General features: G+C 37.3%; 2 protein-coding genes across 6 annotated transcripts in view; both read right to left on the reverse strand.

Moving 5' to 3' along the window:
* LOC149159348 (histone H2B.7-like) overlaps positions 1–18,970 on the reverse strand; it is a 50,116-nt gene extending 31,146 nt beyond the window's left edge. For 4 of the 5 annotated variants that reach the window (XM_089436468.1, XM_089436471.1, XM_089436470.1 and 1 more), the window contains exon 1: positions 18,422–18,970. In XM_089436468.1, coding sequence (XP_089292594.1) covers positions 18,427–18,849 — 423 coding nt within the window. In that variant the 5' untranslated portion in view covers positions 18,850–18,970 and the 3' untranslated portion in view covers positions 18,422–18,426. Of the gene's footprint in view, positions 1–16,159; positions 16,313–18,421 lie in introns of those variants that run through there. The other variant, XM_089436467.1, reaches the window with a different exon arrangement.
* A 1,354-nt stretch (positions 18,971–20,324) lies between these two features.
* Positions 20,325–24,886, reverse strand: LOC149159349 (low molecular weight phosphotyrosine protein phosphatase-like). The gene is made up of 4 exons (XM_089434263.1): positions 24,829–24,886; positions 21,309–21,421; positions 21,073–21,196; positions 20,325–20,491 (listed from the first exon to the last, which is right to left on the reverse strand). The coding sequence occupies exons 1-4, from the start codon at positions 24,884–24,886 to the stop codon at positions 20,325–20,327; spliced, it is 462 nt and encodes a 153-aa protein (XP_089290389.1).
* Positions 24,887–25,106: the final 220 nt, after the last annotated feature.

Consider the following 25,106-nt stretch of genomic DNA (forward strand, 5'->3'; position numbering starts at 1 on the left):
ACAAGTAATACAACGATGGCACAATGGTGCTAGCTCTTAGTTGTTTGGTGGGAGGTCACGAGTTCGACTCCCCAAGGTTGTTGTTCGGCCATGAGAAGGCCACATGGCATCCATTCATTGGCCCATGTGGCGCTCCATTATTTGTCAAATTCAAATATCAACCAACCAATCATAAGCCACAAAAATTTGACCAACCAAAATGAGACACTTGGCGAAAACCTAAACATGCCATGTGTCAGCCAGAACCATGAACTTGGTTGTTGACTAGCAAAACCATGAGTTGACCGTTGACCGCAAACTTTGACTTTTGACTACTTTTTGGAGTTTGTCCTAGAAGCTTTGACTACTCATAACTTATCCATACGATGTCCTTTTTCACCCATTCGAATTGTGTTGAATTCAGAACAACGAGATCTACGTAATGAGCCTAGGTTCAACTACATCTAAGAACTTTGATTTTTAAGCATATCAGAATATGTTGTTATTCATGACCATCCTAGTCTCAAACATTACATAACCAATATGAATAGACTCAATCAAGATCCACCTAGATCAATCCATATGGCCATTTGGTTCCAATTTATAAGAAGCAAGCATTTGTGACTCCATTAAGGCACTGGTCTCATAATAGAAAATCTAATCTCATCAATAATCTTGCTTAATTTCAACCAATTGACTAGGCCACTCATCCGTGTCTCCCCATACAAGTTGGTTTACAACTTGCTTTCCTTCATCTCATTCCATAGGGACTACCCCCCATAGCCTACTGTTGGGAGACAACTAGAACAGAATGGACAGGGATCAAAGTGACAAGCCCCATCCTTAGCGTTATTGTAGTGCTTGTACAATCCGGGCAACAACAAGTTATATCCCTAGGAGAAATTTTTTTCCCCAAGATGGTCCTTAACCGATAGCCAGCAGCCACCAACTAGCTCATTGTGCCATTTCTCTGCCACCTGAGCCATCCATGTGGTCCCTCACCCATCTGCCATGATCGTATGTTTGAAGGTGGGCCTCCCGAACCTAAAGGTATGCCTTGTCATTTGGTAATTGAGTATTGTAGTTTGCTTATCATGGACACTTATGGGCATGGATTAATGGGGGGATTCGGCAGAAAGAATGGGCTAGGTCTGTGCTCTTGTCCCCTAGACCCTTTTTGGATATTAACCTTGGATTCTAGTCCCGTGGAATCTCTTTTACTGACCATTTGGCTTTAGGGATGGTATTTCACGGGAAACCCCTATTTTGGTTGCGTAGTCCCGCTCCCTCATCTGCATATATTACCCCATTTTCACTCATTATTACCCCATTTCATTTCTCCCACTTGAGTCCACATTCCTCCACTGGGCCCACAATAGGGTTAACTCTCCCCTTCCCCTTGCCCACACCTTGGGTCAAGCCTAGAATGATGCCCCGAAGGTTGATGCAGCTAAAAAGAAAAATAAAAGCATAATTGGCCACATTCAACAGGAAAATGTACCACAAAATGAAAAATATGGTCGGGACAAACACATTTAGCATCTGGGCAATGTCCAATACATGAGTTCTACCCCATCATCATTGCCATCACCTTGGTTCCTACAGGTTCTATGAGCCTCCTTCATCATATAGGAACCCATGATTGTCCCAACCCTTGGTGGGCAATGAACCACCCTACCTTAAAAGGGGGTATCCACTGCTATATCTCACACATCATGCTCTTACCCCTTGAGCCCCAAGCAGTTAATCAAAGAAAAATCATAAAAAGGCAAAAGGCATATAAAGAAGGGTGGAAAAATCAAAGTCAATGCACCTCATGTACGACAATTACTCCCTCCTGTACATTATATACCCAAGTGCAGGCTTCCCTTTTATTAGCTACCCTTGTACCCCAAAATATGGCCCATGGCTGCCCTTTCTCATCCCCTACTTCATTCACCTCTCTATCAGATAATACCACCTTTTAAAGGATGTACCTTGAACATATTATCCCCTTTAGAAGTATAAACCACCTAATAAGACCTCATGTACGACGATTTCTCCCTCCTATACATTATATACCCAAGTGTGGGCTTCCCTTTTATTAGCTACCCTTGTACCCCAACATGTGGCCCAGGGTTGCCCCTTCTCATCCCCTACTTCATTCACCTCTCTATCACATACCACCACCTTTTAAAGGATGTACCTTGAACATATTATCCCCTTTAGAAGTAGAAACCACCTAATAGGACACTTGGTTAACCCCATTTGGAGTTTGAGAGACATTGGCACATCCCAAAGCCCATTATGGAAGGGCAGACCATTATGAAGTCCCCACCTGTGGTCCATGGTTGGTAAGCTCATTTACTCGATTTCTCTAATGACTTGTTGTACTGGAGGGCTAGGGGACGCATTGGATCTTATGCAAGATTGCAGATGGTCTCCATCTTGGGTTTGGTCTCCTTGTATGGGGCCCTAACCCTCCAGGGTGCTACATTGGCACATGTAAGGTGTGTGTTGAGAGTCATGGGCCTCCAAGGATGTTCAGAGATTGCTCGAAATTTACCTATTGGACGAGGAAGATGCACCTTGTTCACCTTTGACCAGCTAGACCCACAGATGTACCATGCACTTGGCAGCTAACCCAAGATTTGTAGGATGATGTGGCATCACCTACACCACCATCAGAACCCTTATAAATGATCTACAGGCATCTTCGACTCATTTGGAGACCCGTGAAGTTATTATTGTGCCCCCACACCACTAGAGCACCACAAGTTTATTGTTTGGAGAACAAGGGAAACCCCTTTTATTGCACATTATTTTATTTTTGGGGCTAACATAGGCCTAAGAGACCAATACGAACTCCTAATTAGTGTATAAATACAAGTGAGATGAGTTCATTTTCTCATCGTCACTTTGGATTGCATCTCTTTTCCCTCTTGAGAATTTCGCACTTTTTCTTGGAGGATGAATTGGAGCTTTATGGATGAATTTTGATGTTTGGATTTGGTTTATCTTATCTTGGAGCTTCTCTATTGCCAAATTGTGGATGGTTGGATATTTTCTATTACATGTAAGTACATGCTTTTAATGGTATTCTTATTTTACTTTGTCATATACATTGGATTGGGAATTTTGCTACTTTTAGGCTAATTGTTGCATGCATTTACCGCTTAAATTTTGAAATTTTGTCTCTATATAGCATCTCTCAAAGTATGGGCCATGTAACTTTGAATGAAATTTCCTAAGGATAATTCTATCAACGAATTCATCTTGATAAGCAAGTCGAAGTATAAAGCTGTAAGGTTGCTTCCCCTTGTCCTAGAAGACAAGCAAAGTAGTCTTCAAGCCTCATTGACCAAGAAACAAGGTCCTCGTTCATATTTATCCTAGACTCCATTCTCCCAAGAATAAGCCAAATAATCTACCAAGAGGTGGTCACCCAAAAATCAACTCTTTTTCACCTTCTTCTAGGTCTAGCCAAGTTGGGTCACCTAGGGCATCACTTTCCCAATGAAGTAGCCCTCCAAAAAGTTCGATCTCCTAGCCCCTCTTGCGCTAGTGTATCCTCAAGGCCTCCTCCAATTTTGAAGTCAATCCGATGGTGGAGTTGCGAGATAACCCAAGCACTAGCTCTAAGATCAAACTTTTCCCTGGCATCCCCAAGGCTAGTGCCTCATAATATCAATTTGACACCTTTAAGTGAAAAATCTTGCTTTGATCCTTTCCCCCTCTTTGTCTGGGTTAAGAACATCATTGGTTGCTAAATTCTTTCCCCTTAAACCTAGGTTGGGTCCACTTGGTCCCATGTGGTCCTGCACCTTTGAAAAGTCAAATCTTCAAGAACCATTCAAGAAGTCAAGTTCAATAAGGATTTTAGGATTGGGAAACTCCTTCATAAGGCATATTCCTCTAAACCTAACCCTCAAGTCCTCACCTCCTCCTAGAAATCTTTGTACCTTGCTTGACAAGCAAGAAAGCTCTATTCTTAAAACCCCTTCTAGGAAAAGAATTATAAGGGTCACTTCAAATCCGTTCGTCGATTTATCCTTTACAAGTGACCTTCTATATATATCGAGTCTCCTCCCATCGGTGAAAGTCTGTAAAGAGCAGGGAGCTTTAGCTAAGGTGACAATGAGCTATTGCTCCATTGTTGCCCTTGACCTAGCAGTTGTCCCTTTAGAGGTCCCTTTTATGCCCCCTACTAGTTTGAGTGGTAACAAGACCTATATATGATTTTTGCTAACCTAGCATATGAGATATAAAAAATGATTATACGTACCTCAATGTTTCACCCTTGATCTTCATTTCTACCTTTATGTATGATGCCAAGTCAAAATTCCTTTGGATTGCTTGCAATGTCCTTTGTCTCAGTCTCAAATTTAGCTCCGATCACAAAATTCGTACATACATTGTCCAGAGAGGAGGCTCGTTCTCTACATAATCTTCAAACCCTTTTAATTGTAATCACACCTTTCATACTTCATTGTAATAAGGGCAATATCAAACAGGTCAACTTCTTTGGTGTATTTAGTACTTCATTTATGTATAGAAAGGAAGTCTTGATATCATGGTTATTTCACAGATTGGCACCATAGAGATGAGCTCGGTACAAACTTCATATACCTTTGGATAACTTCGATCGTAGTCCTTTCACAGAGATATAACATTGTTTCATAGTTCTTTAGGTTTTGCATCATTTACAAGTGATAAAGTGTTACAGGTTGCTTGTTCCATAGAAACATTGTGCCTCAAGATTTTGAACCAAACTTTGATGCTTACCACATAGAGAATGAGATAATTTGGATGTCATACATGTATTCAGACTTTGGTTATATCTTTAGAGAATAAGGTTTGTATATTTTCTTCATAGCTTGGACTAGTGCTTTGACTTTAGACCTCTATCACATATCTTAAATGAGTGTTACAGACTTTGAGGCATAGTTTTCTTCATAAACCACAAACTCATCATTCTAGACTCATCTCAAACATGTCTACTCGGAAATTTTGAATGTCTTGAACAATAACATCTTGGAGAGACTTTTGAATGCTTTGGATAGTTCGGACATTAGAGATCACTTGTTATGAGGTAACTCAAACCCCATCACAGAAACTTCACATGGTTCCACAAGGGTAAACTTGCTTCTACAATGATTACATAGTTCGGATGCCTGTTGTCAAGGAGTTCGGACATGGATTATTGTTTCTTGGTGTCATATAGATGTCTCGAATTTATCACAGATATATTACAACTTTAGATTTGTTACCTTCATTCCACAGAGATGCTTGAATTAGTTCAGTTCTTAGAGATAAGGAGGCTTGGACTTCCATAGAGATATAATTGATACTCTCTGTGGCAAGCAAGAGTATTTCTTGATCTCAACAACCTTTATGTAATGGATATAATGATCTTGGCCTCTTAGGTCTTCTTCCACACAAGTATTTTGTTCCATTTGCATTTTCTTTCAAACTTGGGGCTTCTTTAATGGTGCTCCTCTCTTCACCATAGTTCTAATACCATGTTGAGAAACTAAAATGTAATGTAGTTTAATCACTTTCATTTTCTTGATAATTACTTGTGAATATTAGATGTCTTCTTATTACTTCTTATGTCTTCTTCATAAAACAATTATACCATTGTTCCAAACATAAAGATCACAATGACGCTAGAGACACCAAAATTAAGCTAGTAGCCAGGGCAAAACCCACAAGGGGAAAACCCAACAATCCTTCTCTTATAGAATCAGATCAAAATGAGAGATATCCAAGACCAAAACCAAAGTGACACCAAAATGCCAATTCAACCCTCCTCCAAGTAACCTTCAAAGTCAAAGTCAATGCTGGTCAAACTTCAAGATTTTCGGACCGAATTTTGGCCTGAAACCACTTCAGAAAATTCGGCTTCTTTTACACAAATTTCAATCCACACATGCACACTACAACAAAGTCAAACTTTGGTCAACTAGGAATATTATTCTTGTCTTTATCTTTGTCTTTCTTTCTCCTTTGACTTGTCTTCCTTTTCTTCTTTGCTAGGTTCACATGTGCTTCTTTGTTGTAATGATGAATGAACTTCCAAGTAGGTCGAACTTGGCCTTTATATATAGTTGTCCAAGAGGGTCAAATAGGTGTCTCTTAAAGGACTAGGCCGACTTGTACAAGGAGGGTTGACTAGGTCATCTTGTGGACTTGTAACTCAATATAGAAATTCAAATAATTTTTCTTTTGACTAGTAATAAATTCATTTTGACTCTTTTTGAGTATTTTTTATTCTAAGAACATGCTTTTACAAAAATATAATAAATACATCAATGATAAATATACATTATGAAGACCGTACCTACTTACAACTTCAACATCACGTTCTCATGAGTTCCTAAATATCACACATTCAAAATCAAGGGTGTTACGCAAAGTTGGCAAATCATAGCATTGATAGATGGTGGAGCAACATACAACTTTATTGATGCAACCGTAGTGGTAAGGAGAGGCATCCCAGCCCAAGAATTTGAGGGCTTCGAAATGAGGGTAGTTGATGGATATCATATGACATGCACAGAGGTAGTTCCATGTTTGAGCATCACATTAGGTGAGTATGGACTTACTGATGATTTTTATGTAATAGAATTAACAAATACCAATGTGGTGTTGACAATGCAATGGTTGTACTCGCTAAGAAGATTCACAATGAATTACCAAGTGATGGACATGGAATTCTGAGATCCAAATGGCAATAAGGTAAGTAATATGACGCATGAATAAAATTAGGGTCCTCGAATTGTCACAGCCCAACAAATGGAGGTCATACACAAACAAGGCAAAGTCATTTGCATGTCAACTTGTATAACTACAAGTAACTACTTACAATCTAATAATGTCAGGTATGAAGAGATTGTGGAACGTGACACATTCTTGAGGGATTGGTGATCCCATCTCTTAGTAGAGTACTCCAAGAGTAAATTTGCTTGTGAAGTATTGGACAGGCTCATTCATGATGGCAAGTACAAGGTGGAAAACAAAATCAACTTCTCTGAAGATGAGATATATTTTGTCCCCGAATCTACACTCAAGGAGAGGCTCATTAGAGCTACACATAACAAACCAGCTGAAGTCACAATAAAATCTCGACCTCAAGACAAGGATTGCATACACAATGAGAATTTCATTGCAGCAACAAGGGAAGAAAGGAACACAAGACAACTAGCATGCAGGCACAACGACTGGCCAACACCAATATTTCCTATGTTGATTGGCCTATTGTCGATTAAGTGGGGTCAAACAACACTGTCGCATCTTTACAAAGCATGACTCTAAACCTAAGGAAGTCCATTATCTATGAGGTCTATCTTGGTTTGAAGCATAGTTTATATGCTAGTAGACTTGAGGGTACAATGCAAAATATGGTGGGTTCATTATCAACAAGTTTCTCTCCTAGGTGTTACTCTAATATTGTATGTAATGAAGAATGCAAAGTAACCTCACCTGCAAATAGATCCTTGCAACAGATTTCAAATAGATCACTCCTTCATTTCACAAGGAACATATATGATATCCTCATATGTTGTACTATCCAAATCCACGAGGCTAAACATAATGGTTATCTATATTCCATACCACTTTTCCATGCTTTTTTGCACCCTGGACCACTTTGGGAAGTGATTAGGTGGAAACCTCGTGGAAATTCTAGAGGATTTTCTTGGAAAGTTATGGAGCAAGGTGGAAGTCTAACAAAAGACATAATGGGTCATTTGACTGCTATAGAACAAGTAGAAGTAAATTTTCAAAATGAACAATAGAGTGAAAGACGCAACCTGCACATTGTTGAAATCTCTGAGAGAGGAATTGATTGCACTATATGTTGGCAGCATAAATTTCGCAGGTTGGAACCGGTGAAGTTTGTGCCTCATGGAGGTGCAAAGTTTGAAGCATAGAAGGATCACCATCTTCAAGTAGCTAATAAAGACATGAATGAAGGAAATAAAATGCAACCTCTAATGGAAAAAATGCCATCTTGCATTGTTGGTAAGTTAGGACTGGTAGCTAAGAAATTTAAAGGAAAATTTTCATTTATGGGAGTTGAGGGGTAGATTTTGCAGCACCCGGATTTGTCATTGCTTAGGGACAAGCAATGTCAGGAAGGGAGGACTGTAATGTCCCCAAGGGGATTAATTGGCCCAAAGGACAAAGAAGCATATCGATCCTCGTAGGCTATAGTCTTTGATAAAAGGGAAAACCCCGAAATTTGGGCAGAGGAGGCCAAGTTTTGGTGCAGCTAGGACAAACAAGCCCAAAGCTAGGGTTTGTTGTGAACCCCGCTCAAGTAATTAATGAGGAAAATCCCCTCAAGAAAATCTATAAATACAAGAGAGTTAGAATCATTTGAGGCATCATTGAGTTGGATTAACTTGTCCCTTATTTTCTTTCACCCTGGGGCTCTGAGGGTTTTAAGACCCCTTTATATTCCTTGACTAGCTTCGGTGGAGGTGATCCCACCCTACATAGCCACCCTCCTCTTGTTCTAGCACAAGTTATTGGAACAATTCTGGTTTGATTTGTGAATTTAGTTTCTTTTTATTGTTCTAGCAAACAAGGAGATCATACATCTAAGGAATAGCAAGACGTTGATGAGAGGTCAAAGACAAGTCATCCAAAATTACTTTGAAGTCTATGCTAAGGCAAAGATGACGAGTTTCTGAGGTAGATAACATCCTGAGACCAGGATTAATTTGTGACAGACCAACGAGAGTCTTCCTGCAACAACCCAACAAGTTCCTGAACATAGACGAGGCTTAATTCAAGCAATAACGAACCCTCCCCAAGGCCAACTAAAGGACGAATTAGAGCCTGTGTTAGATTGATATTTTTCCAAGGCATTACAGTAGCCCTTAGGCTAATTCAGAACGAGTTCCTGGAAAATTTGGAAGCCAAATTAAGAATAGATTTGGAAAACTAGCTTATTGGCATTCTAAGACAACTCAGATTCCATCCCCAAAGTTTTGTGGCTCTTAGTCAAATCAGGGCTTCACCCTAAAGCCACTCAAATATTTCTTCTAATCAGATTGTGGATCAATATAATACAATTGAGATTGAGGCATCCTCTAAGGGTAAACAATACCTTTGTGGGATCTATGAGACCATTTCTATAGACCCAAAGTTCTAAAGAAAATTGGGCTCTTGTAACAGAGCAGAGAGGTTACCTAAGGGAATACAAGGGTTGAAGGTTGCAACATACCAAAAATTCATTGAGGAGATCCAAGGACACTAAAGCATAAAATTGGGAATTATACTTGTTTGTGGATTTGCTTGTTGGTCGAATTATAGCATTATACTCTTTGGTTTATTGCGTTGTTGAGAAGGCCAACATTTTTTATTGGAGGTTATATTATTTGTATTAAATAAATTGTTTGTAAAAGAAGGAATTTTGTTGAACTCCTAGCTACTTAAGGAAACCTAGGGCAAAAGTTCAGTTACAATATTACATTTTGATACAATCAGGAGTAGAATATCAAACTTTCTACATGAATTTTGGGTAATAATATGCTTGACATAGACCCCCTAGAGTGCATCAGATCAAATGTTCACCTTAAAAGATCTAGTAGTACATACACAAGGATACACTCCTTGACATAGACCCCCTAGTGTGCATTAGATCATATGTTCACCTTAAAAGATCTAGTAGTACATACACAAGGATACACTCGTTGATTTTCATACAATCATGTGCAAAAATATCAAACTTTCTACATGGATTTTCAGTAATAATACTCTTGACGTAGACCCCCTAGAGAGCATCAGATTAGATGTTCACCTTAAAAGATCTAGTGAAGAACACTTAACAACAATATCTACTATTAAATTATTGGTTTGCTAACGTTTTCACCGAAAAAACTTATGTATTATCGAATTTCAAAGAATAACCACTTCATGACATGTGACGTGTGCATCTGATCAATTATGAGGGTTTCTCAACACAATTTGGTGTAGCTAAGTGATCTTTTTATAATCCAAATCATTGAAGTGTGTGACACGTGCTACAGTGATCAACCCTTAGGGTTCCTAACACAATTTGGTTTAGGCAAAGGGATCTTTTATAATCCGAATTAGAAGCTCGAATGTTGGTCATGAGAGGCATATCTAATTCCTATATAATATAACATAGAGGTTGCAAGGGCAACGAAGACATTAATTTTCAATTCATTAGGTTCACTGTGTCTGGAAGAGTGATGAGAACTATCAAAGCACAAAACTATCCAAACATAAATATAGGTCCTACTACCATTGTAGTTCGACTCATTTCCACCAAACAATGACCTGCATAGAGCAAGTTACACGTGCTTCAGTGATCAATCCTTAGGGTTCCTAACACATTTTGGTTTAGGCAAAGGGATCTTTTATAATCCGAATTAAAGGCTCGAATATTGGTCATGAGAGGCATATCTAATTCCTATATAATATAACGAAGACATTAATTTTCAATTCATTAGGTTCACTACGTCTAGAAGAGTGATGAGAACTATCAAAGCACAAAACTATCCAAATAAAAAAATAGGTCCTACTAACATTGTAGTTTGACTCATTTCCACCAAACAATGACCTACATATAGCAAGTTTTACATTACAAGAACATGATTATCAATTTATAGGCCTTACTCAAAGGAATTATAATTTAGTTGCTTCCCACCCACTATTAACAATCGCACTAACAAACTCTCTAGAGATAGAGTTGGGCTTGGAAAAACTTTAGTAGATAAAGAAAGTCACAATATTATATCTTAGCCCTTTCAAGCCACATGTTTCTCAGTTGGAGAATGTATATTAAGATACTCATAAAGACTTGCAACAATCATTCATGGGCATTACAAACTTGGCTGGGGTACATCCACATGCAACACAATCAAGTCTGAGATGGATCACTTCTAGTTTAGCAGATAAGATTTTTCACAGTTATGCCAATCATGGCTTCAATCCCATATAGATAAAAACAACACATTTTAATAATTGGGATTCCATCACACAAAGAGGCTCTCCAAAGATAAAAGCAACACATTTAAATACTTCAATCCCAAAGATAAACGAAACACATTTTAGAATTAGGATTCCGTCAAAATAGTGACCACTGACTATACTAGTAGGCATCGAGTTGCCTTGATACACTGGCTAGTAAATATAAGATCCCCAAAATGAGGATTGATAAGATGGTAAACCTCTACTTCAAGGTTGAAACAGTGCTTAAATTTGAATTCAAATAGATCCTTATTTGCTGGATTAATTATAGGCAAGGAAGGACATTACTCATTGGTTTCTATTTCATTGAATTTGATGGGTGTTAAAGAATTGGAAAATTTATACACCATGTCAACGTCAACGTCAACGTCAACATTTATGATTATGCAAGCATAATGTTCACAACTTCACCCAAAGAGATTACTTGATGGATATTAAGTCCACTCAAATGTTCCACCAAGTTATTGACCAACCTAATGCAGTTTTTACATCACAACGCCACAATTGTATGTTTACAAGCATTATTCCTAGGAAATATACTTTGGTTGAAACTACAATGTTAACAATTGCACAAAGATCCAAATATAGAGTTGTGCGTTGGAATATATTTAACAAATAAGCAAAGTTAAATTACTATAGTTTAGCCCTCAATTGAAAAACATATATTAGTTGATCAACAGAAAGACATGCAACAAGCATTCAAGCATATCACAAATTTGGTCTAGGTACATCCATACGCAACATAGCCAAGCCTGAGAGTAATCACCACAAGTTTAGCAGTCAAAGATTTTTTCAATCCCAAAGATAAAATCAACACATTTCAATACTTGGGATTACATCAAATTAGTGATCGTTGACTATGTTAGCAAGCATCAGGTTGCCTTGCCCCATGGGCCAGTGGACGTAAAATTTCAAAGGAGAGGATTGATGAGATGATAAACTTCTCCTTTGGGGTTGAAGCAATGGTTAGAATTGAATTTACACAAGTCCTTATTTGTGGATCAATGATATGGGATGGAAACCCGTTGGCTTCTATTTCATCAACTTTGATGGGTGTTAAAGAATTAGAGAACTTAAACTCCATCAATGTCAACATCAACATTTTTGATTGCTTCCCACCGAATGTTAACAATGCACAAAGCAACTCTCCAAAGATAAAAATGATATTTGGAAAATATGTAGTAGATAAGCAAAGTATAATTACTGAATTGGAGAACTTAAACTCCATCAATGTCAACATTAGCATTTATACCCGTGCAAGCATAGTGATCACCCAAAATAGTTAACAGGTGCATATTAAGTCTACTCCAATGTTCCACCAAGTTAGTGACATACCTAGTGATGTTTTTACATCACAAGGACACAAATATAGGTTTACAAGCATATTATTCCACAAAAATAAAATTTGATTGCTTCCCACACGATGTTTACAGTTTCACAAGACGCTCTCCAAAAATAAAGTTCAGCCTTGGAAAAAAATTCGTAGATAAGCAAAGTCAAATAACTGTATCTTTGCCCTTAGATATCATAAGCACGTTTATCAGTTGAAGGAAAGAAAACCTTGCAAGAAGCATTCATGGATATGCAAACTTGGTCACGAAAGACCCAACAATGTTTAGCATTTAGAAAAATTTTATGGTTTTGTCAACCATGACTTCAACCCCAAAGATAAAAGCAACACATTTTAATATTTGTGATTCCATCAAATTAGTGGCCATTGACTATGCTAGCAAACATCAACTTGCCCCAACGCATTCGCTAGTGAATGCAAAACCCCAAGCAAGACGATGAGATGGGAAACTTCTACTTAGAAATTGAACCAACAGAGGATTTGAACTCAGTAAGTCCCTATTTATGGATCAATAATAAGCAAGAAAGAATGTAACTCACTGCTTTCTACTTCATTGACTTCAATGAATGTCAAATAATTGGACACAACGACACAATTATAGGTTTACAAGCATTACTCCATGGAAATATAATTTGGTTGCTTCCCAATCAACATTAACAATTACACAAAACACCTCTCCCCAAAGATGGATTTGAGTTGTAGAAAAATCTTTAGTACATAAGCAAAAGCCAAATTACCATATCTTAGACCTTTCAAGCCATTGTTCCTCAATTGGACGACATATATTAGTTGATGGACAAAAAGACTTGCAACATACCACCTCTAGATATCACAAACTTGGTAGCGGTACATCTACAAGTTCCACAATCAAGCATGAGAAGGGTCATTACCAGGGAAAATTTTAAGGATGGAAGTTTATCTTAAGCTTTAGCAACCTTGGCGAATCTTACTAGTCCCTAATATCTGATATTTTTGTAAAAATATTTATATTTATAATTATTTTATATTAGAAAATATATATTATTGGCGATTTTTAAGGTAAAATAATCTTATACTATAAACTTTTGGCGAATTCATTTGTAGAAAATTGGAAATTGATGAATCTTTGTTTTGGAGAAAGCATGGAATATTAGCCCACCTATGAATATTAGCCCCTAAAATTTTCCCTGGTCATTACAAGATTAACAATTGGAGAACTTTCATGGCTTCCACCACAAAGATAAAAGCAACACATCTTAGTACTCTAAATTCCATTTGTTTAATGGTCACTAACCATGCTAGTAAGCATTGAGCTACCTTAATGCAATCAGCAAAGGAATGTAAAGTACCATGAATATGGATTAATGTGGGAAATTTTACTTTGTCATTAAACCAATGCTTGTATTCAAAATTACACAAGCACTTGCCCTCGATTAATGATTTGCAAGGAAGTGACTCATTGGTTTTCATTTCATTTACATCAACAAATGTTAAGGAATTGGAGAACTTAAACTATGACAACATTAACATTTTTTTATCCTACAAGCATATTGTTCACCAATGAAGGTTGTTGAATGCATATTTAGTCTACCCCAATTGTTTCACCACTTCAGTGACCCACTTGATGCAGTTTTAACATCACAAGGACAAGCACAAGTTTACAAGCAATAATCCAAGGAAATAAAATTTGGTAACTTCTCACCCATTGTTAACAATTGCACAAAGAGGCTCACAAAAGTTAGATATGTGCTTTGGAAAATCTTTAGTAGATTCGCAAAGTCACATTACTACATCTTAGCTCTTTCAAGCCACACCCATTTCAGTTGTAGGACATATACTAGTTGATGGACAAAAAGACTTGCAACAAACATTCATAGACATTACGAGCTTGATCAGGGGGCATCCATATGCCACTCAATCAAAGCTGAGAGAGATCACATCAAGTGTAGCAGTTAGAAATTTGCATGGTTCTGTCAATCATGGCTTCAATCCCAAAGACAAAAGCAACACATATTTAATACTTTGGGATCCATCAAACTAGTGACCACTGACTATGCTAGCAAGCATCAAGTTGCATTGACACATCGGCCAGAGAAAGTAAAATCCCAAAAAACTAGATTGATAAGATGGGAAACCTTTACTTCAAGGTTAAACCAATGCATAAATTTGAATTGATCTTGCACCTTATCTAAGGATCAATGATATGCACATGTGACTCTAATTTCTATTTCATTAACTTCAATGGGTATTAAAGAATTGAAGAACTTCAACTCCACTGATGTCGACATCAACATTTCAAATCATGCAAGCAAGATATTCACCCAAAACAACTAACACATACATGTTGACTTACTTTTCCACCAAACTATTGGGGCACCAATACACGTGGAATGGCGAATCACACAATGGATATGTGTGAAGCACCATCCAAATTCTAGAGAACATTATAGGGAATGTCAAGGTCAACAATAAAGGACCCCACTAAAAATACTAAAAAATTGAAATATATGAACAATGAAACATATAAATCATTTTAATAAATTATAAACGATACAAGAATTGATGTAACATAACATAATATTCAAGATTCACAAATCATCTATAACCATTGCATTTCTCATTGTATTTAGAAGATTTAGATATAGATCTAAGTTTGAACATATCTAATCTAAGAAAGGGTCAAAAGACAAAGCAATGCCCCACTAGTCTCTATGTCCAACAAGAATACCAAGGAGTAAGGTCCACACATGGGAACATCACTTTTTGGAATGGAAATCGCTTACATTCTCTAGAATATTCAATTAAACAACAACTAATGAGTTGTGCCTCATCAAGTCTCTCCTCATCTATATGCGTTAAGCTTTCATTCTATTTTTTATTTTACTAGTACTTTTTCCACTTGAATTGGTAAACTTCGATCAAAAGGGAGTGTGGGAACATCTTGCTTTTTGAAGTGTCCTACTACATCCAAGAAGAGGAACCCCCCTTGGAGTACCCACATCCTAGGATAGCAAAGAGCACAACCCCTACCCTTGGTAATGCATCCAATGTTACACTAATCTACTCAATTTGTCGTTGCGCTTATATCTTACAGGAAAACAAAGAACCTATGTCTTTGTTGATTCAAGAAGGGCCACTACAAATCTGCCTAGAAGATTTTAGTATTAAAGATCGTAGAGTCAATGTAAATACAACTTTTAGGTGGATGGGAGAAAATAACAAGGAAAAGGCATCTCAAGGTTTAGACTTTCAAGGACAAAGTGCAAATCCTTCAATGCAAATGCAAGGAGATTTGAATGATATGTGTTAGCCATCTAAACAAATGTGAACAAGCAAAGATTGCAGCAACATTACCAAAAAAGAGTGCATGGCGGGGCGGGGTGGGTTGGGGGGCGACCAAATGTTCAAATGTCAAAACCCACAAACATATTCCTTATAATAAAGCACATAACTTGCAAAATTAACAACATCAACATTCAATACTTTTCAATAACTAGCTCCAAAAATGCCCCTATTAAAACTACAACATATCTTGCATCATGTTCAAAAAGTACAGCAGCAACAATCACATAATCATCTTCTCCAATGTACTATAGTTGGGGAAAAAATGTTTGGTGATTAGTTCCTAGATTATAACAAATTGCATTGTACTTTAACACTGCAAAGTTCTAGTATCACATGGAAACCATAAACGAGTGTTGGAACACCTTTCAAGATTAGTTGAGGTACTGTCCAAAGAATTGTTGGTACAATTCAACTATCATAAAGTATTATAATCAACATCTTGCTAAAGTGATACAAGATGCAAATTCAAGTAAAGGGTCTTTGACTTGTATGTTTACCAGCATTGACAACTTTGGCAATAAATTGCAAGCAGTTTGCCATTGGTTCAGACATATTGGTGCCTCCACTGATTGGAGCATGTATTAGCTAATTTGAAATTCCAAAAGTCAGAAGTAATCAACTCAGAAGTAGTTCTTCCTTCAGGTGATGGAAGTGTGCTAACTTATTGGTTTCCTGCCATGACAAAAAACATATGGGCAGAATGTCAAACCCTAATACAGATGAGCACTGATTTTAATGTTTGCACAGATCAACACTACAGTTGCTCTGGGGCAGAGGAATTTGAGGCACTATTATAGCACATTAAAATATATATTATTTCACAACAGTTGAGATATTAAATATTGAACACCTAATGTGTGATATGAGCTGGCCATGGATTAAAAGCATGAACCACTATTATTATATATAGTTTTTTATCTTTTCTGAGAATAAAATATTACTGATGCATGCTTACATATGGCTACCATTATGCATACTCAAATTAATTGCTAAACTTACACATCCCTCTCACTCATGAGATCCTTTTCACTCCACCTATATTTAGTGTTCAATAACTCCAATAAGTATATGGCATTCATCCAGAATAATAACCGTCTATTTTAAGATTCCTCTAAGTTTAAATTGGCTAAAAGCAGGCTTAGAGATGAAATTTAGTTTTTCAAAGACTATTTTGGCCAAAATTTCCCTGAGTTGGCATCCACGCATTTTGAAAAATCCCAGTCTTGAATCTTAATGTACTGTATATTTTTACAAATACCACTGGACAAATCTGCTGTTGGTGCTTTAGAACCAGCTATCAAATGAAATGTTGAATACCATTAGTATTTATTTTACCGTTGTTACTGTCTTTATTCTTATCGTTGCCTCCCTTTAATCTCAGATTTCACGTTTCTTTCCAAGTCCCATATTTGTGCACATTTTATTTTGTATTTGTAAGTCAAATTTCAAATTAGGCTCCTTACACAGAAGGCCACCAAATCCTATCATCACTGCTGATACATTAGGATCTCATGACAAACTCTATATTTCAATTGCTATAAGTTGAAATAACCATACAAGTATCTCGTAGAAAACAGCAGGCTCTGCTATCGTAGAGAAAAAGTATCATACATTTGACACATGGAGAAACTGCTCTCAACCATCAACGAATGATTGACAAAAGCAAACTACTGTAAGCGTCATTCATAAGATGTGAGGGAAGTTTTCAAACAGGTTGAGCAATAAAAATGTGAACTGTGGCAATACTGCAAGTTCAGCACAAATGGAAATTCTCAATAAAGAAATGCAGTCCCTTGGTTCTTCCTTCTGAAAAACAAGGCAGAACGTTTAGCTAAGCAGTAACCAGATGGAGGATAATATCACACCATCCTAAGGAATTGCGTCCCAATGACTCGAGTAAAATACAAACATTGCAAGTGTAGAGTAAACATAATACAGGAAAATCACTATAGGCGTGCAGAGAATTGCCAAAAGGCATCAGTCCTACAAAACTGACGAGCAGAACGGCACCTCCAGCAGAAATGGATATTCACAGCATTCTTCAAATATGCTTCGAACTGATAACTTATAAAACAATAAGTGCAGAGCCCAAAGCAATCAATACAAGTAAAAAGCAGAGGAAAAATCACGAATCCCTAGACACCCATCAAATTAGGCAAGGCAGAGGAGAAGAGTGAAGAAGCACAGGATAAACCATGAATCACTAGACCTTCACATTGTCAACACAGTTAATCAGCTTAGTTAGGGCAAAGGACAAGGGTGCAGAGATTTTATAGCTATAAAAATTATTATAAGAGTGGAAGATAGGCATATCTAATTACCTTTAATTGAAGTTTCACGTACACTCTACTACACATTCAACAAAGGAGGAAAAGGCCTTACCCCACAAACAACCAACCAGCCAGTACTTTGATAAGAAGCACCTCTCCCTTGCTACCACCCCATTCGCATAGGTCTAATGGTAAATTGAAATTGAAATTGAAATGTAAAGTAAAATAGAGAAATCCAATTGCATAAATGACAACTATAAGGGCTTGGCATCAACATAACCACCGAACAATGTCTATTAAATTATAACCAAAAGTCCAAAATAAAAGGCCACAGATTATATCACGAACGACCGTATTCATGTATTTTAATGTATTTTGACATCAATTCCAAGCCCGACAACCCTGACTAGGGAAGTGGACTCTCTAATCCAGTGAAACTCAAGCAGCATGTTAACAATTCCATAGTCTAGGTGGTACCAAAAGATACCATAAGTTAATTCACGAAAAATACCAAGATCAAGCGCTGGTAAACTTGGTAACTGCCTTGGTTCCCTCTGAAACGGCATGCTTGGCGAGTTCTCCTGGAAGAGCAAGCCTTACAGCGGTCTGAATCTCTCGGGAGGTAATGGTGGGCTTCTTGTTGTACCGAGCGAGTTTCGATGCCTCACTGGCCAACTTCTCAAAGATATCGTTGATGAAGGAATTCATGATTCCCATGGCCTTGCTGGAAATACCGATATCTGGATGAACCTGTTTGAGAACCTTGAAGATATATATCTTGTACGTCTCAACGCTCTTCTTGTGCTTCTTCTTGCCCTTCTTGTCTCCACCCTCCTTAGGCAGCTTCTTCTCAGCCTTTGCAGCGGGCTTCTTTTCTGCAGGGGCTTTCTCTGCAACAGGCTTCTTCTCAGCGGGTTTCTTCTCTGCCTTCGGAGCCATTACTGCTACCAACAGAAAATACGCTACAACGGTCACAGACTGCTTGAACAATTTGAAAAAGAACACAACACGCTACGGAGGGCTGCTCTTCTCGATACAGAGATGAAGTACTCATGCGAAGAGGCTTCTTGTGTTTTATATCCAGAGTAACCTGTCCTCCTATTGGTTGGTTGAGTGCGACACGGATCGATAATTTCCGTTTGATATTGGCCGTAGATTAAGATTGTTTTCGATAAAGTGGCTCAAACATGATCCCACCTAAGGGCGCGTTTCTCGACTTACCATAAATCTGACTGTGCAAAGTGTCATGCAAATAATGTATAATCATTAACTATTTATTATTTCGCTCACAAGCTATAATACAGCGAGAGCGGGTGTATAACTAGCATTTGCACCAAATGTTGCAAAGGAAACGCCGTAAGGCATAAATTGAGGAGCAATGGCAACATAGGAATAGGAAAATCTAAATAAAATGCAGAAATGTGCACAAATTGAGGAGCAATAGTGACATAGGAATATGCAAATCTAAATAAGATGCAGAAATGTGCATAAATTGAAGAGCAATGGCGACATAGGGATAGGCAAATCTAAAAAAGATGCAGAAATGTAACAATCAACATATGGGGACATTTGTCCCCACGTCGCACCTCCTTTAATAAAAGCTCTGTCACGATGGTGCACATGCAAGCCTATACAACTTGTACCAAATTTCAGTTCAAGATTGCGTTGACAACAAAGAGCCACCTAGAAAAATTCTTTGTTTCTGTTTGAGTTAAAACTGTTTTCATGGCGTACACCCAGTTTGGATACCAGCTGTCCAGAAGAGCACGTTTCATTGTATTTTCCTTCATTTCCGGTATAACCAGAATCACCACTGGAATTCACATGGAAAAACAATTCAGTCTCTATGAACGCCATTAAATGCAATACACATATTAGATATAGGTGCAGAGTCTCTATCATCTCATGTTGGCAGAAGCAGTAAAAATGATTTCAATTATTGAGAAGTAAATCAGTCATCTAATCCAATCTAGCACAAAATTAACACTCATGGCATCCATCAACATCATGGATTGGTTAAATTTGCAGGTATGGATCCTCCCATATTTTGCTATTTTAGTCATCTAATCCAATCTAGCACAAAATTAACACTCATGGCATCCATCAACATCATGGATTGGTTAAATTTGCAGGTATGGATCCTCCCATATTTTGCTATTTCTTGCTATTTCATGACCCTTCACAGTTTAAAAAATTGATATTTTATGGACGTTGTAATATTAGCAGCCAATCAAATTTGAAATGAATTAATACAATCAAACAGAATATGTAGCCCACATTCTGTCCAAATACGATTTGCAGGTTCTGGATTCATAAACCAAAGAAATTTGCAGGTCCAAAGGAGGCTCTTTGAAAATGCTTCGATTGACTTTGTAAGAATGTTGATATTCATTTGTTATTGTATTAAAAATGGCTTATTCGAGCATGTGAATCCTCACTTTGGGGGTCATCACGTCTCTTACATATGCAAATGGTAACTGATCCCGAGGATCGAAGATTTCTAATTCATTGAATAACATGCAAGAAAATAGCTTTATTGGAAGGGTGTGCTTTCTCAATATCAGTGCAGTATCAGCCACATCTGTAATGCGAACAACAACACACAAAATCAAAAAATCAGTTACAGAGAGAACCAACCTCAAAACAAATCTCAGATGCTATCACACTAAAACTTCACCATAATTGAGCAAAGTTGAGTTCTCATACCACTGTTGTAGGAAGCTTTTCAGAGCTCCAAGGTTGCAAGCCATTGGCACAGTAATTGTCCATTTGATATCTCACAGCTACTTTGCTCCTCCACTTTCTCCATCTGACTATAAAAATGGCTTCCTCCATGGTATGAGTATCACAGGGAAACGATAAAGAATACCAAATATAAACAATTACCTGGGAAAAGCAATAAAGGCCTTGTGTGTTGGGGGAACTGAAGGAGAATTTTCAATATGTCAGCTACAAAATATCCATCCCATGTTATTAATTTATATTTGCACACAAATTAGAAACTAATTAGAAGCATATGTTAACAATAGCATAGACAAACTTTAATGTACATTTTGCTGAATTTAACAATAGTATTGGCTTATTAGATTCTGTTTGGAACAACTTAGCAAATGAAACTGAAAATTTTGGGAGTTTTATATGCCATTTATGCTTTTTATTTACCTTTGTTCTGCTTGTGCATTGCAAGTATTAGATCAAACTCTTTAAAGTCTGTAGGTGATATAGAAGTTATCTCTATTCCACGTTTCTTGGCTACATTCTTCATCTTGGGATCTGCAGGATCGCCCTTCAAATAATTTCAACATATTAATACGTGATACCTATTTATTGCAGTATAATACAAAAAAATTTAAAATACCAATTCAATTAGCCTTGACCCATGATAAGCTGGAACCTACTTCATTGTAGTCAATAGTTGCAGCAGAGTCAATTTTGAATGCTGATGTCAATCCCCTTTTCTGCATAGCATCACGAAATACAGCCTCTGTAGTGAGACTCCGACAAATGTTGCCTTCCAAGAACAAGAATAAAAAGAGATTATTTTCCTGGAGAGATTAGCAAATATTTTTTCAACTACTTAAGATATCTAAACTTGCAATGCTTTTATCATCCCCAATTGCAACAATAGGAGCCGATAACAAATCATTATCCTTGACAAATCAGATAATAATTTTTCCACAGCTAATAATCATTATCCTTCTTGACATTGATATGCATCACGGCCCTGAAAAAGCAATCATGAGCATTGAGATATCAACGGTAACTGGTTACTAGAATTTCTGCTTTGTAAAGGAATGAAGTAATGCATCTAGAATTTCTGCTTTTAAAGGACTGAAGTAATGCATAACTCTACATGAAATATTTAGTTACCATGAATTGGTAATTATTCTACAAAGTTTTTATGAAGAAGTTTATAGTGGATACTATCTCATGTGATTGTTCTTTTTGTTCCATTTTCTACTGGTAAGTTGAACTCATGATTAAATATTAAAAAATGTGCATCATTATAAACTCAACAACTTATGTAAACATGAAGCAGGCTCACGTATTTAAATAAAACTGAAATGCATCACTCAGCACTAAAAACAAAAAGATGGAAACCAAATCCTTGGCCCTGGATTCCACTAAAATGTTTCAGCTAGATTTAATGACTAGAGACACAAACATTGAGTGCAGAGAGCATAATGAGCCACACTCCTTGGTGACCAGCTCTGTTTTGACATGAAACTGACAACCAGAAACACACAAAAATAATCTAGAAAATACATACTATGGAGAGACCTTATGGAAGCAGTAAATTGACATTGAACTTAGAAAGTTAAGGCAATTGGAAGTAGCAAACAAAGTGATCATGTCAAGAGTCGGACCCTTGTTTCAATGGCCCTCCGCACATGACAGCCTTTGATTTGATTTCTTCCTTAGAAGCAGAAGGCTTATTTGATAAAGGATAAGCCCTAGTCCATTAAGATTGATCATCAAAGCATCTACTTTCAAGGGTTGTATGATGGGGAAAATAGTTGAGACAAAGCCAAGGCCTTTCTGAGGTGAGATTTCCCTTCCCCTCTCTTCCACATCCAAGGTTAGGCCTTGATGTAATGCTCCAAGTTACCAGAAATAACTAGAAAAATACTAAATACATCAAATATAGAAAGGCAGTGTGGCTCAAAAGTATAATAATGATGAGACACATCTACATCTCTTTAGAAATAGGAAAATATCTCTTAATAACCAAAATATTGAAAAATCATACACAACTGTGTGAGAATGGCTATAATAATCTCTTGTATATAGTAATTAGGCCCTCCTTATTCATGAGGACCTAGTTCCCCGTTAATGTACCATTTCTTTATCTTGTGTCATCATGGCAAAGTTGTACCCTAACTAACAACCTCAGCTGCCCCGCAGCTTCCACCCAATAAAGAGTTGGCATTTAGCCCCTAGACTCCATGTTAATTTCTCTAGCAATTTTACTCAGATCAGATCTGGTTTTATCGTAAAAAATGCCAGGATTTTGTCAACAGTTGGTCCTTAAACAGCAATGAAAATATTTAATAGTATTTCTGTGCTCGATATAAATATTTAAGGCTGTTAAAAATATATTATCATAGAGTTATTGTCGGTATGACTATTACTTACCTTGATGGGACTTTGAGAATCTGAAAACGTGTAGAGAACCGCAAACTGAAAGCTCTTGGATAAACAGAAAATATGTCATAGATGGAATGGCAATGGGCATGATAAGCAGCGTGCCTATTGTGGCAATCAAAGCTATTCTACCTATGAGTTCCAAAATAAATCTAAGCATTGTTGTTTGATAAAGCTAACACCACTAATAGTCCCTGGGCAGCTCAATCGGCGGTGGATTTCCTATAAAGTCTTATGTAAAGTTTGTGGTCCAAAATACTTAATTAACTTTGTGGACAGTGTGTGGGAGTGTGCATATATTCACCTAAAAGTTATAGTGGTAGTAGTCACAATTGACTCCATGTCATGCGAATTCAAACCTGTACTCGGCTTAGTTGTTGATTCCTTTATATATATATATATATATATATATATATATATATATATATATATATATATATATATATATATATATATATATATATATATATATATATATATATATATATATATAAGCAGCTGCTAAAACACTCTGACGATGTATCAAGGATCTAACAATGATAGGACAAGGGATAGCCATGCGGGTCTCTGCGTTGCAGAAGAACTTCAATAGAATTTAGACAACGAGGCACATAAGAATAATGCACAGCGTTTAGTGTCTATGTCTTTTTGTATTTTTGACAGTTGGTTGTCGGTAACTAGCTTAACAGGTTGTAAAGTTGTTCAGTGATATCCACTAATTCTGTAAGCTTCACAATAGCAAGGTAAGGATGACAAAATCCCCTTACGGGCACCTTAAGCTAGTTTGAAACTCGTCAGAGAGATGGTTGTCCAATTATGGACAAACGATGATAAATATGTAGCCTATCTGAGCTATCTTAATTTTATTGCGGTTCCACAACGTTGGTTGTTACCCTGCATTAGACCAGTTTAGCCTAATTGGTGGATTACATATATTTCTGTAGTAACCGTGTACTAAATCTCATCGGATGTTCAGGAAAACTGAACATCCTAAGTTTTAATAATCCTTAAATTAGAGGTATATATTGCAGTCATTTTTTTCATGTTTGCGCTGCACGGCTTTCAGCTCAAACTTAACTCTTTGATTATCAGGCACCAACCCTGCCTTGAGAGGTCACACCCATAGCATTAATAGCCTAAGGGGATATTGATTCACTAGTGAGGTTGGCGAAGTGTTAAGCTGTCCCCCAAGCTTTCTCACTGTTGGCTACCCGATCCATATGGCACCAAGGAACGAGGCTAGGTGCAGATCTCAAAGGATTTTAACAGAATAGTTATCCCTTAGACCCGGCACCTCAGTCGGAGGATGCAGCCCCTCACATCATGTTTCTTCTTGAAACGCTCAAAAGGGTAGAAGAAAATTTCTATGACCTAACCGGACGTTCGCTAGTATTCAGGCATTACTAAAATTTGCTCTCTGCAATCATTGGGTGCATTGTATGACTGTAAAAATCTCCAGTGCCAGTTTATTATGATTTGTTCTAATAGAAACATAGATGAGAAATTGGGTCTGGGTTTTTAATAATATAGAAGCTACAAAGAACCTAGCTCCTTTAGTTGAATTGAATAGAACTACAAAAATTTAGTTAGCTCAAGTCAGGCATGATACAAAGAATTATGCTTGGCTTCAGGCTTTGGATCTTTAGTGTACAATATACTATAAGCTTCTACAATTGGATGGCTGACAATAATGGTAGACGTTATGGAATCATCATTTCGAACAATGACCGATACCGAACTCACTCGTTGAATCATTGGATGGATGGTACTCACCAAGGCAAACAAAGAGAACTCCAAAAGGCTTGAAGGTTGCAGATGAATCAGACGCCATGGACCTCAATGCTTCTCTTCGTCCTCCTCATGCTCCTCTTCGTCCTCCTGGTCTCCTACAAGTTCGGATTAAACCTCCAAACTTTTGGCCTGAAATGAGATGATAAGTTGTGCTAAAAATGGGTGAATGCCATACATTTGTTTTATAACTATAAATTCTGCTTCATCATTACAGAATCCACCCTTCAAATATTGGCATTTGCTTGTTGGAATATAGAGAC

This window comes from Pinus tabuliformis, chromosome 5_2, assembly GCF_031772625.1.
Source record: "Pinus tabuliformis cultivar Carrire ecotype Pingquan chromosome 5_2, CPIR1, whole genome shotgun sequence".
Taxonomy (NCBI): Eukaryota; Viridiplantae; Streptophyta; class Pinopsida; order Pinales; family Pinaceae; genus Pinus; species Pinus tabuliformis.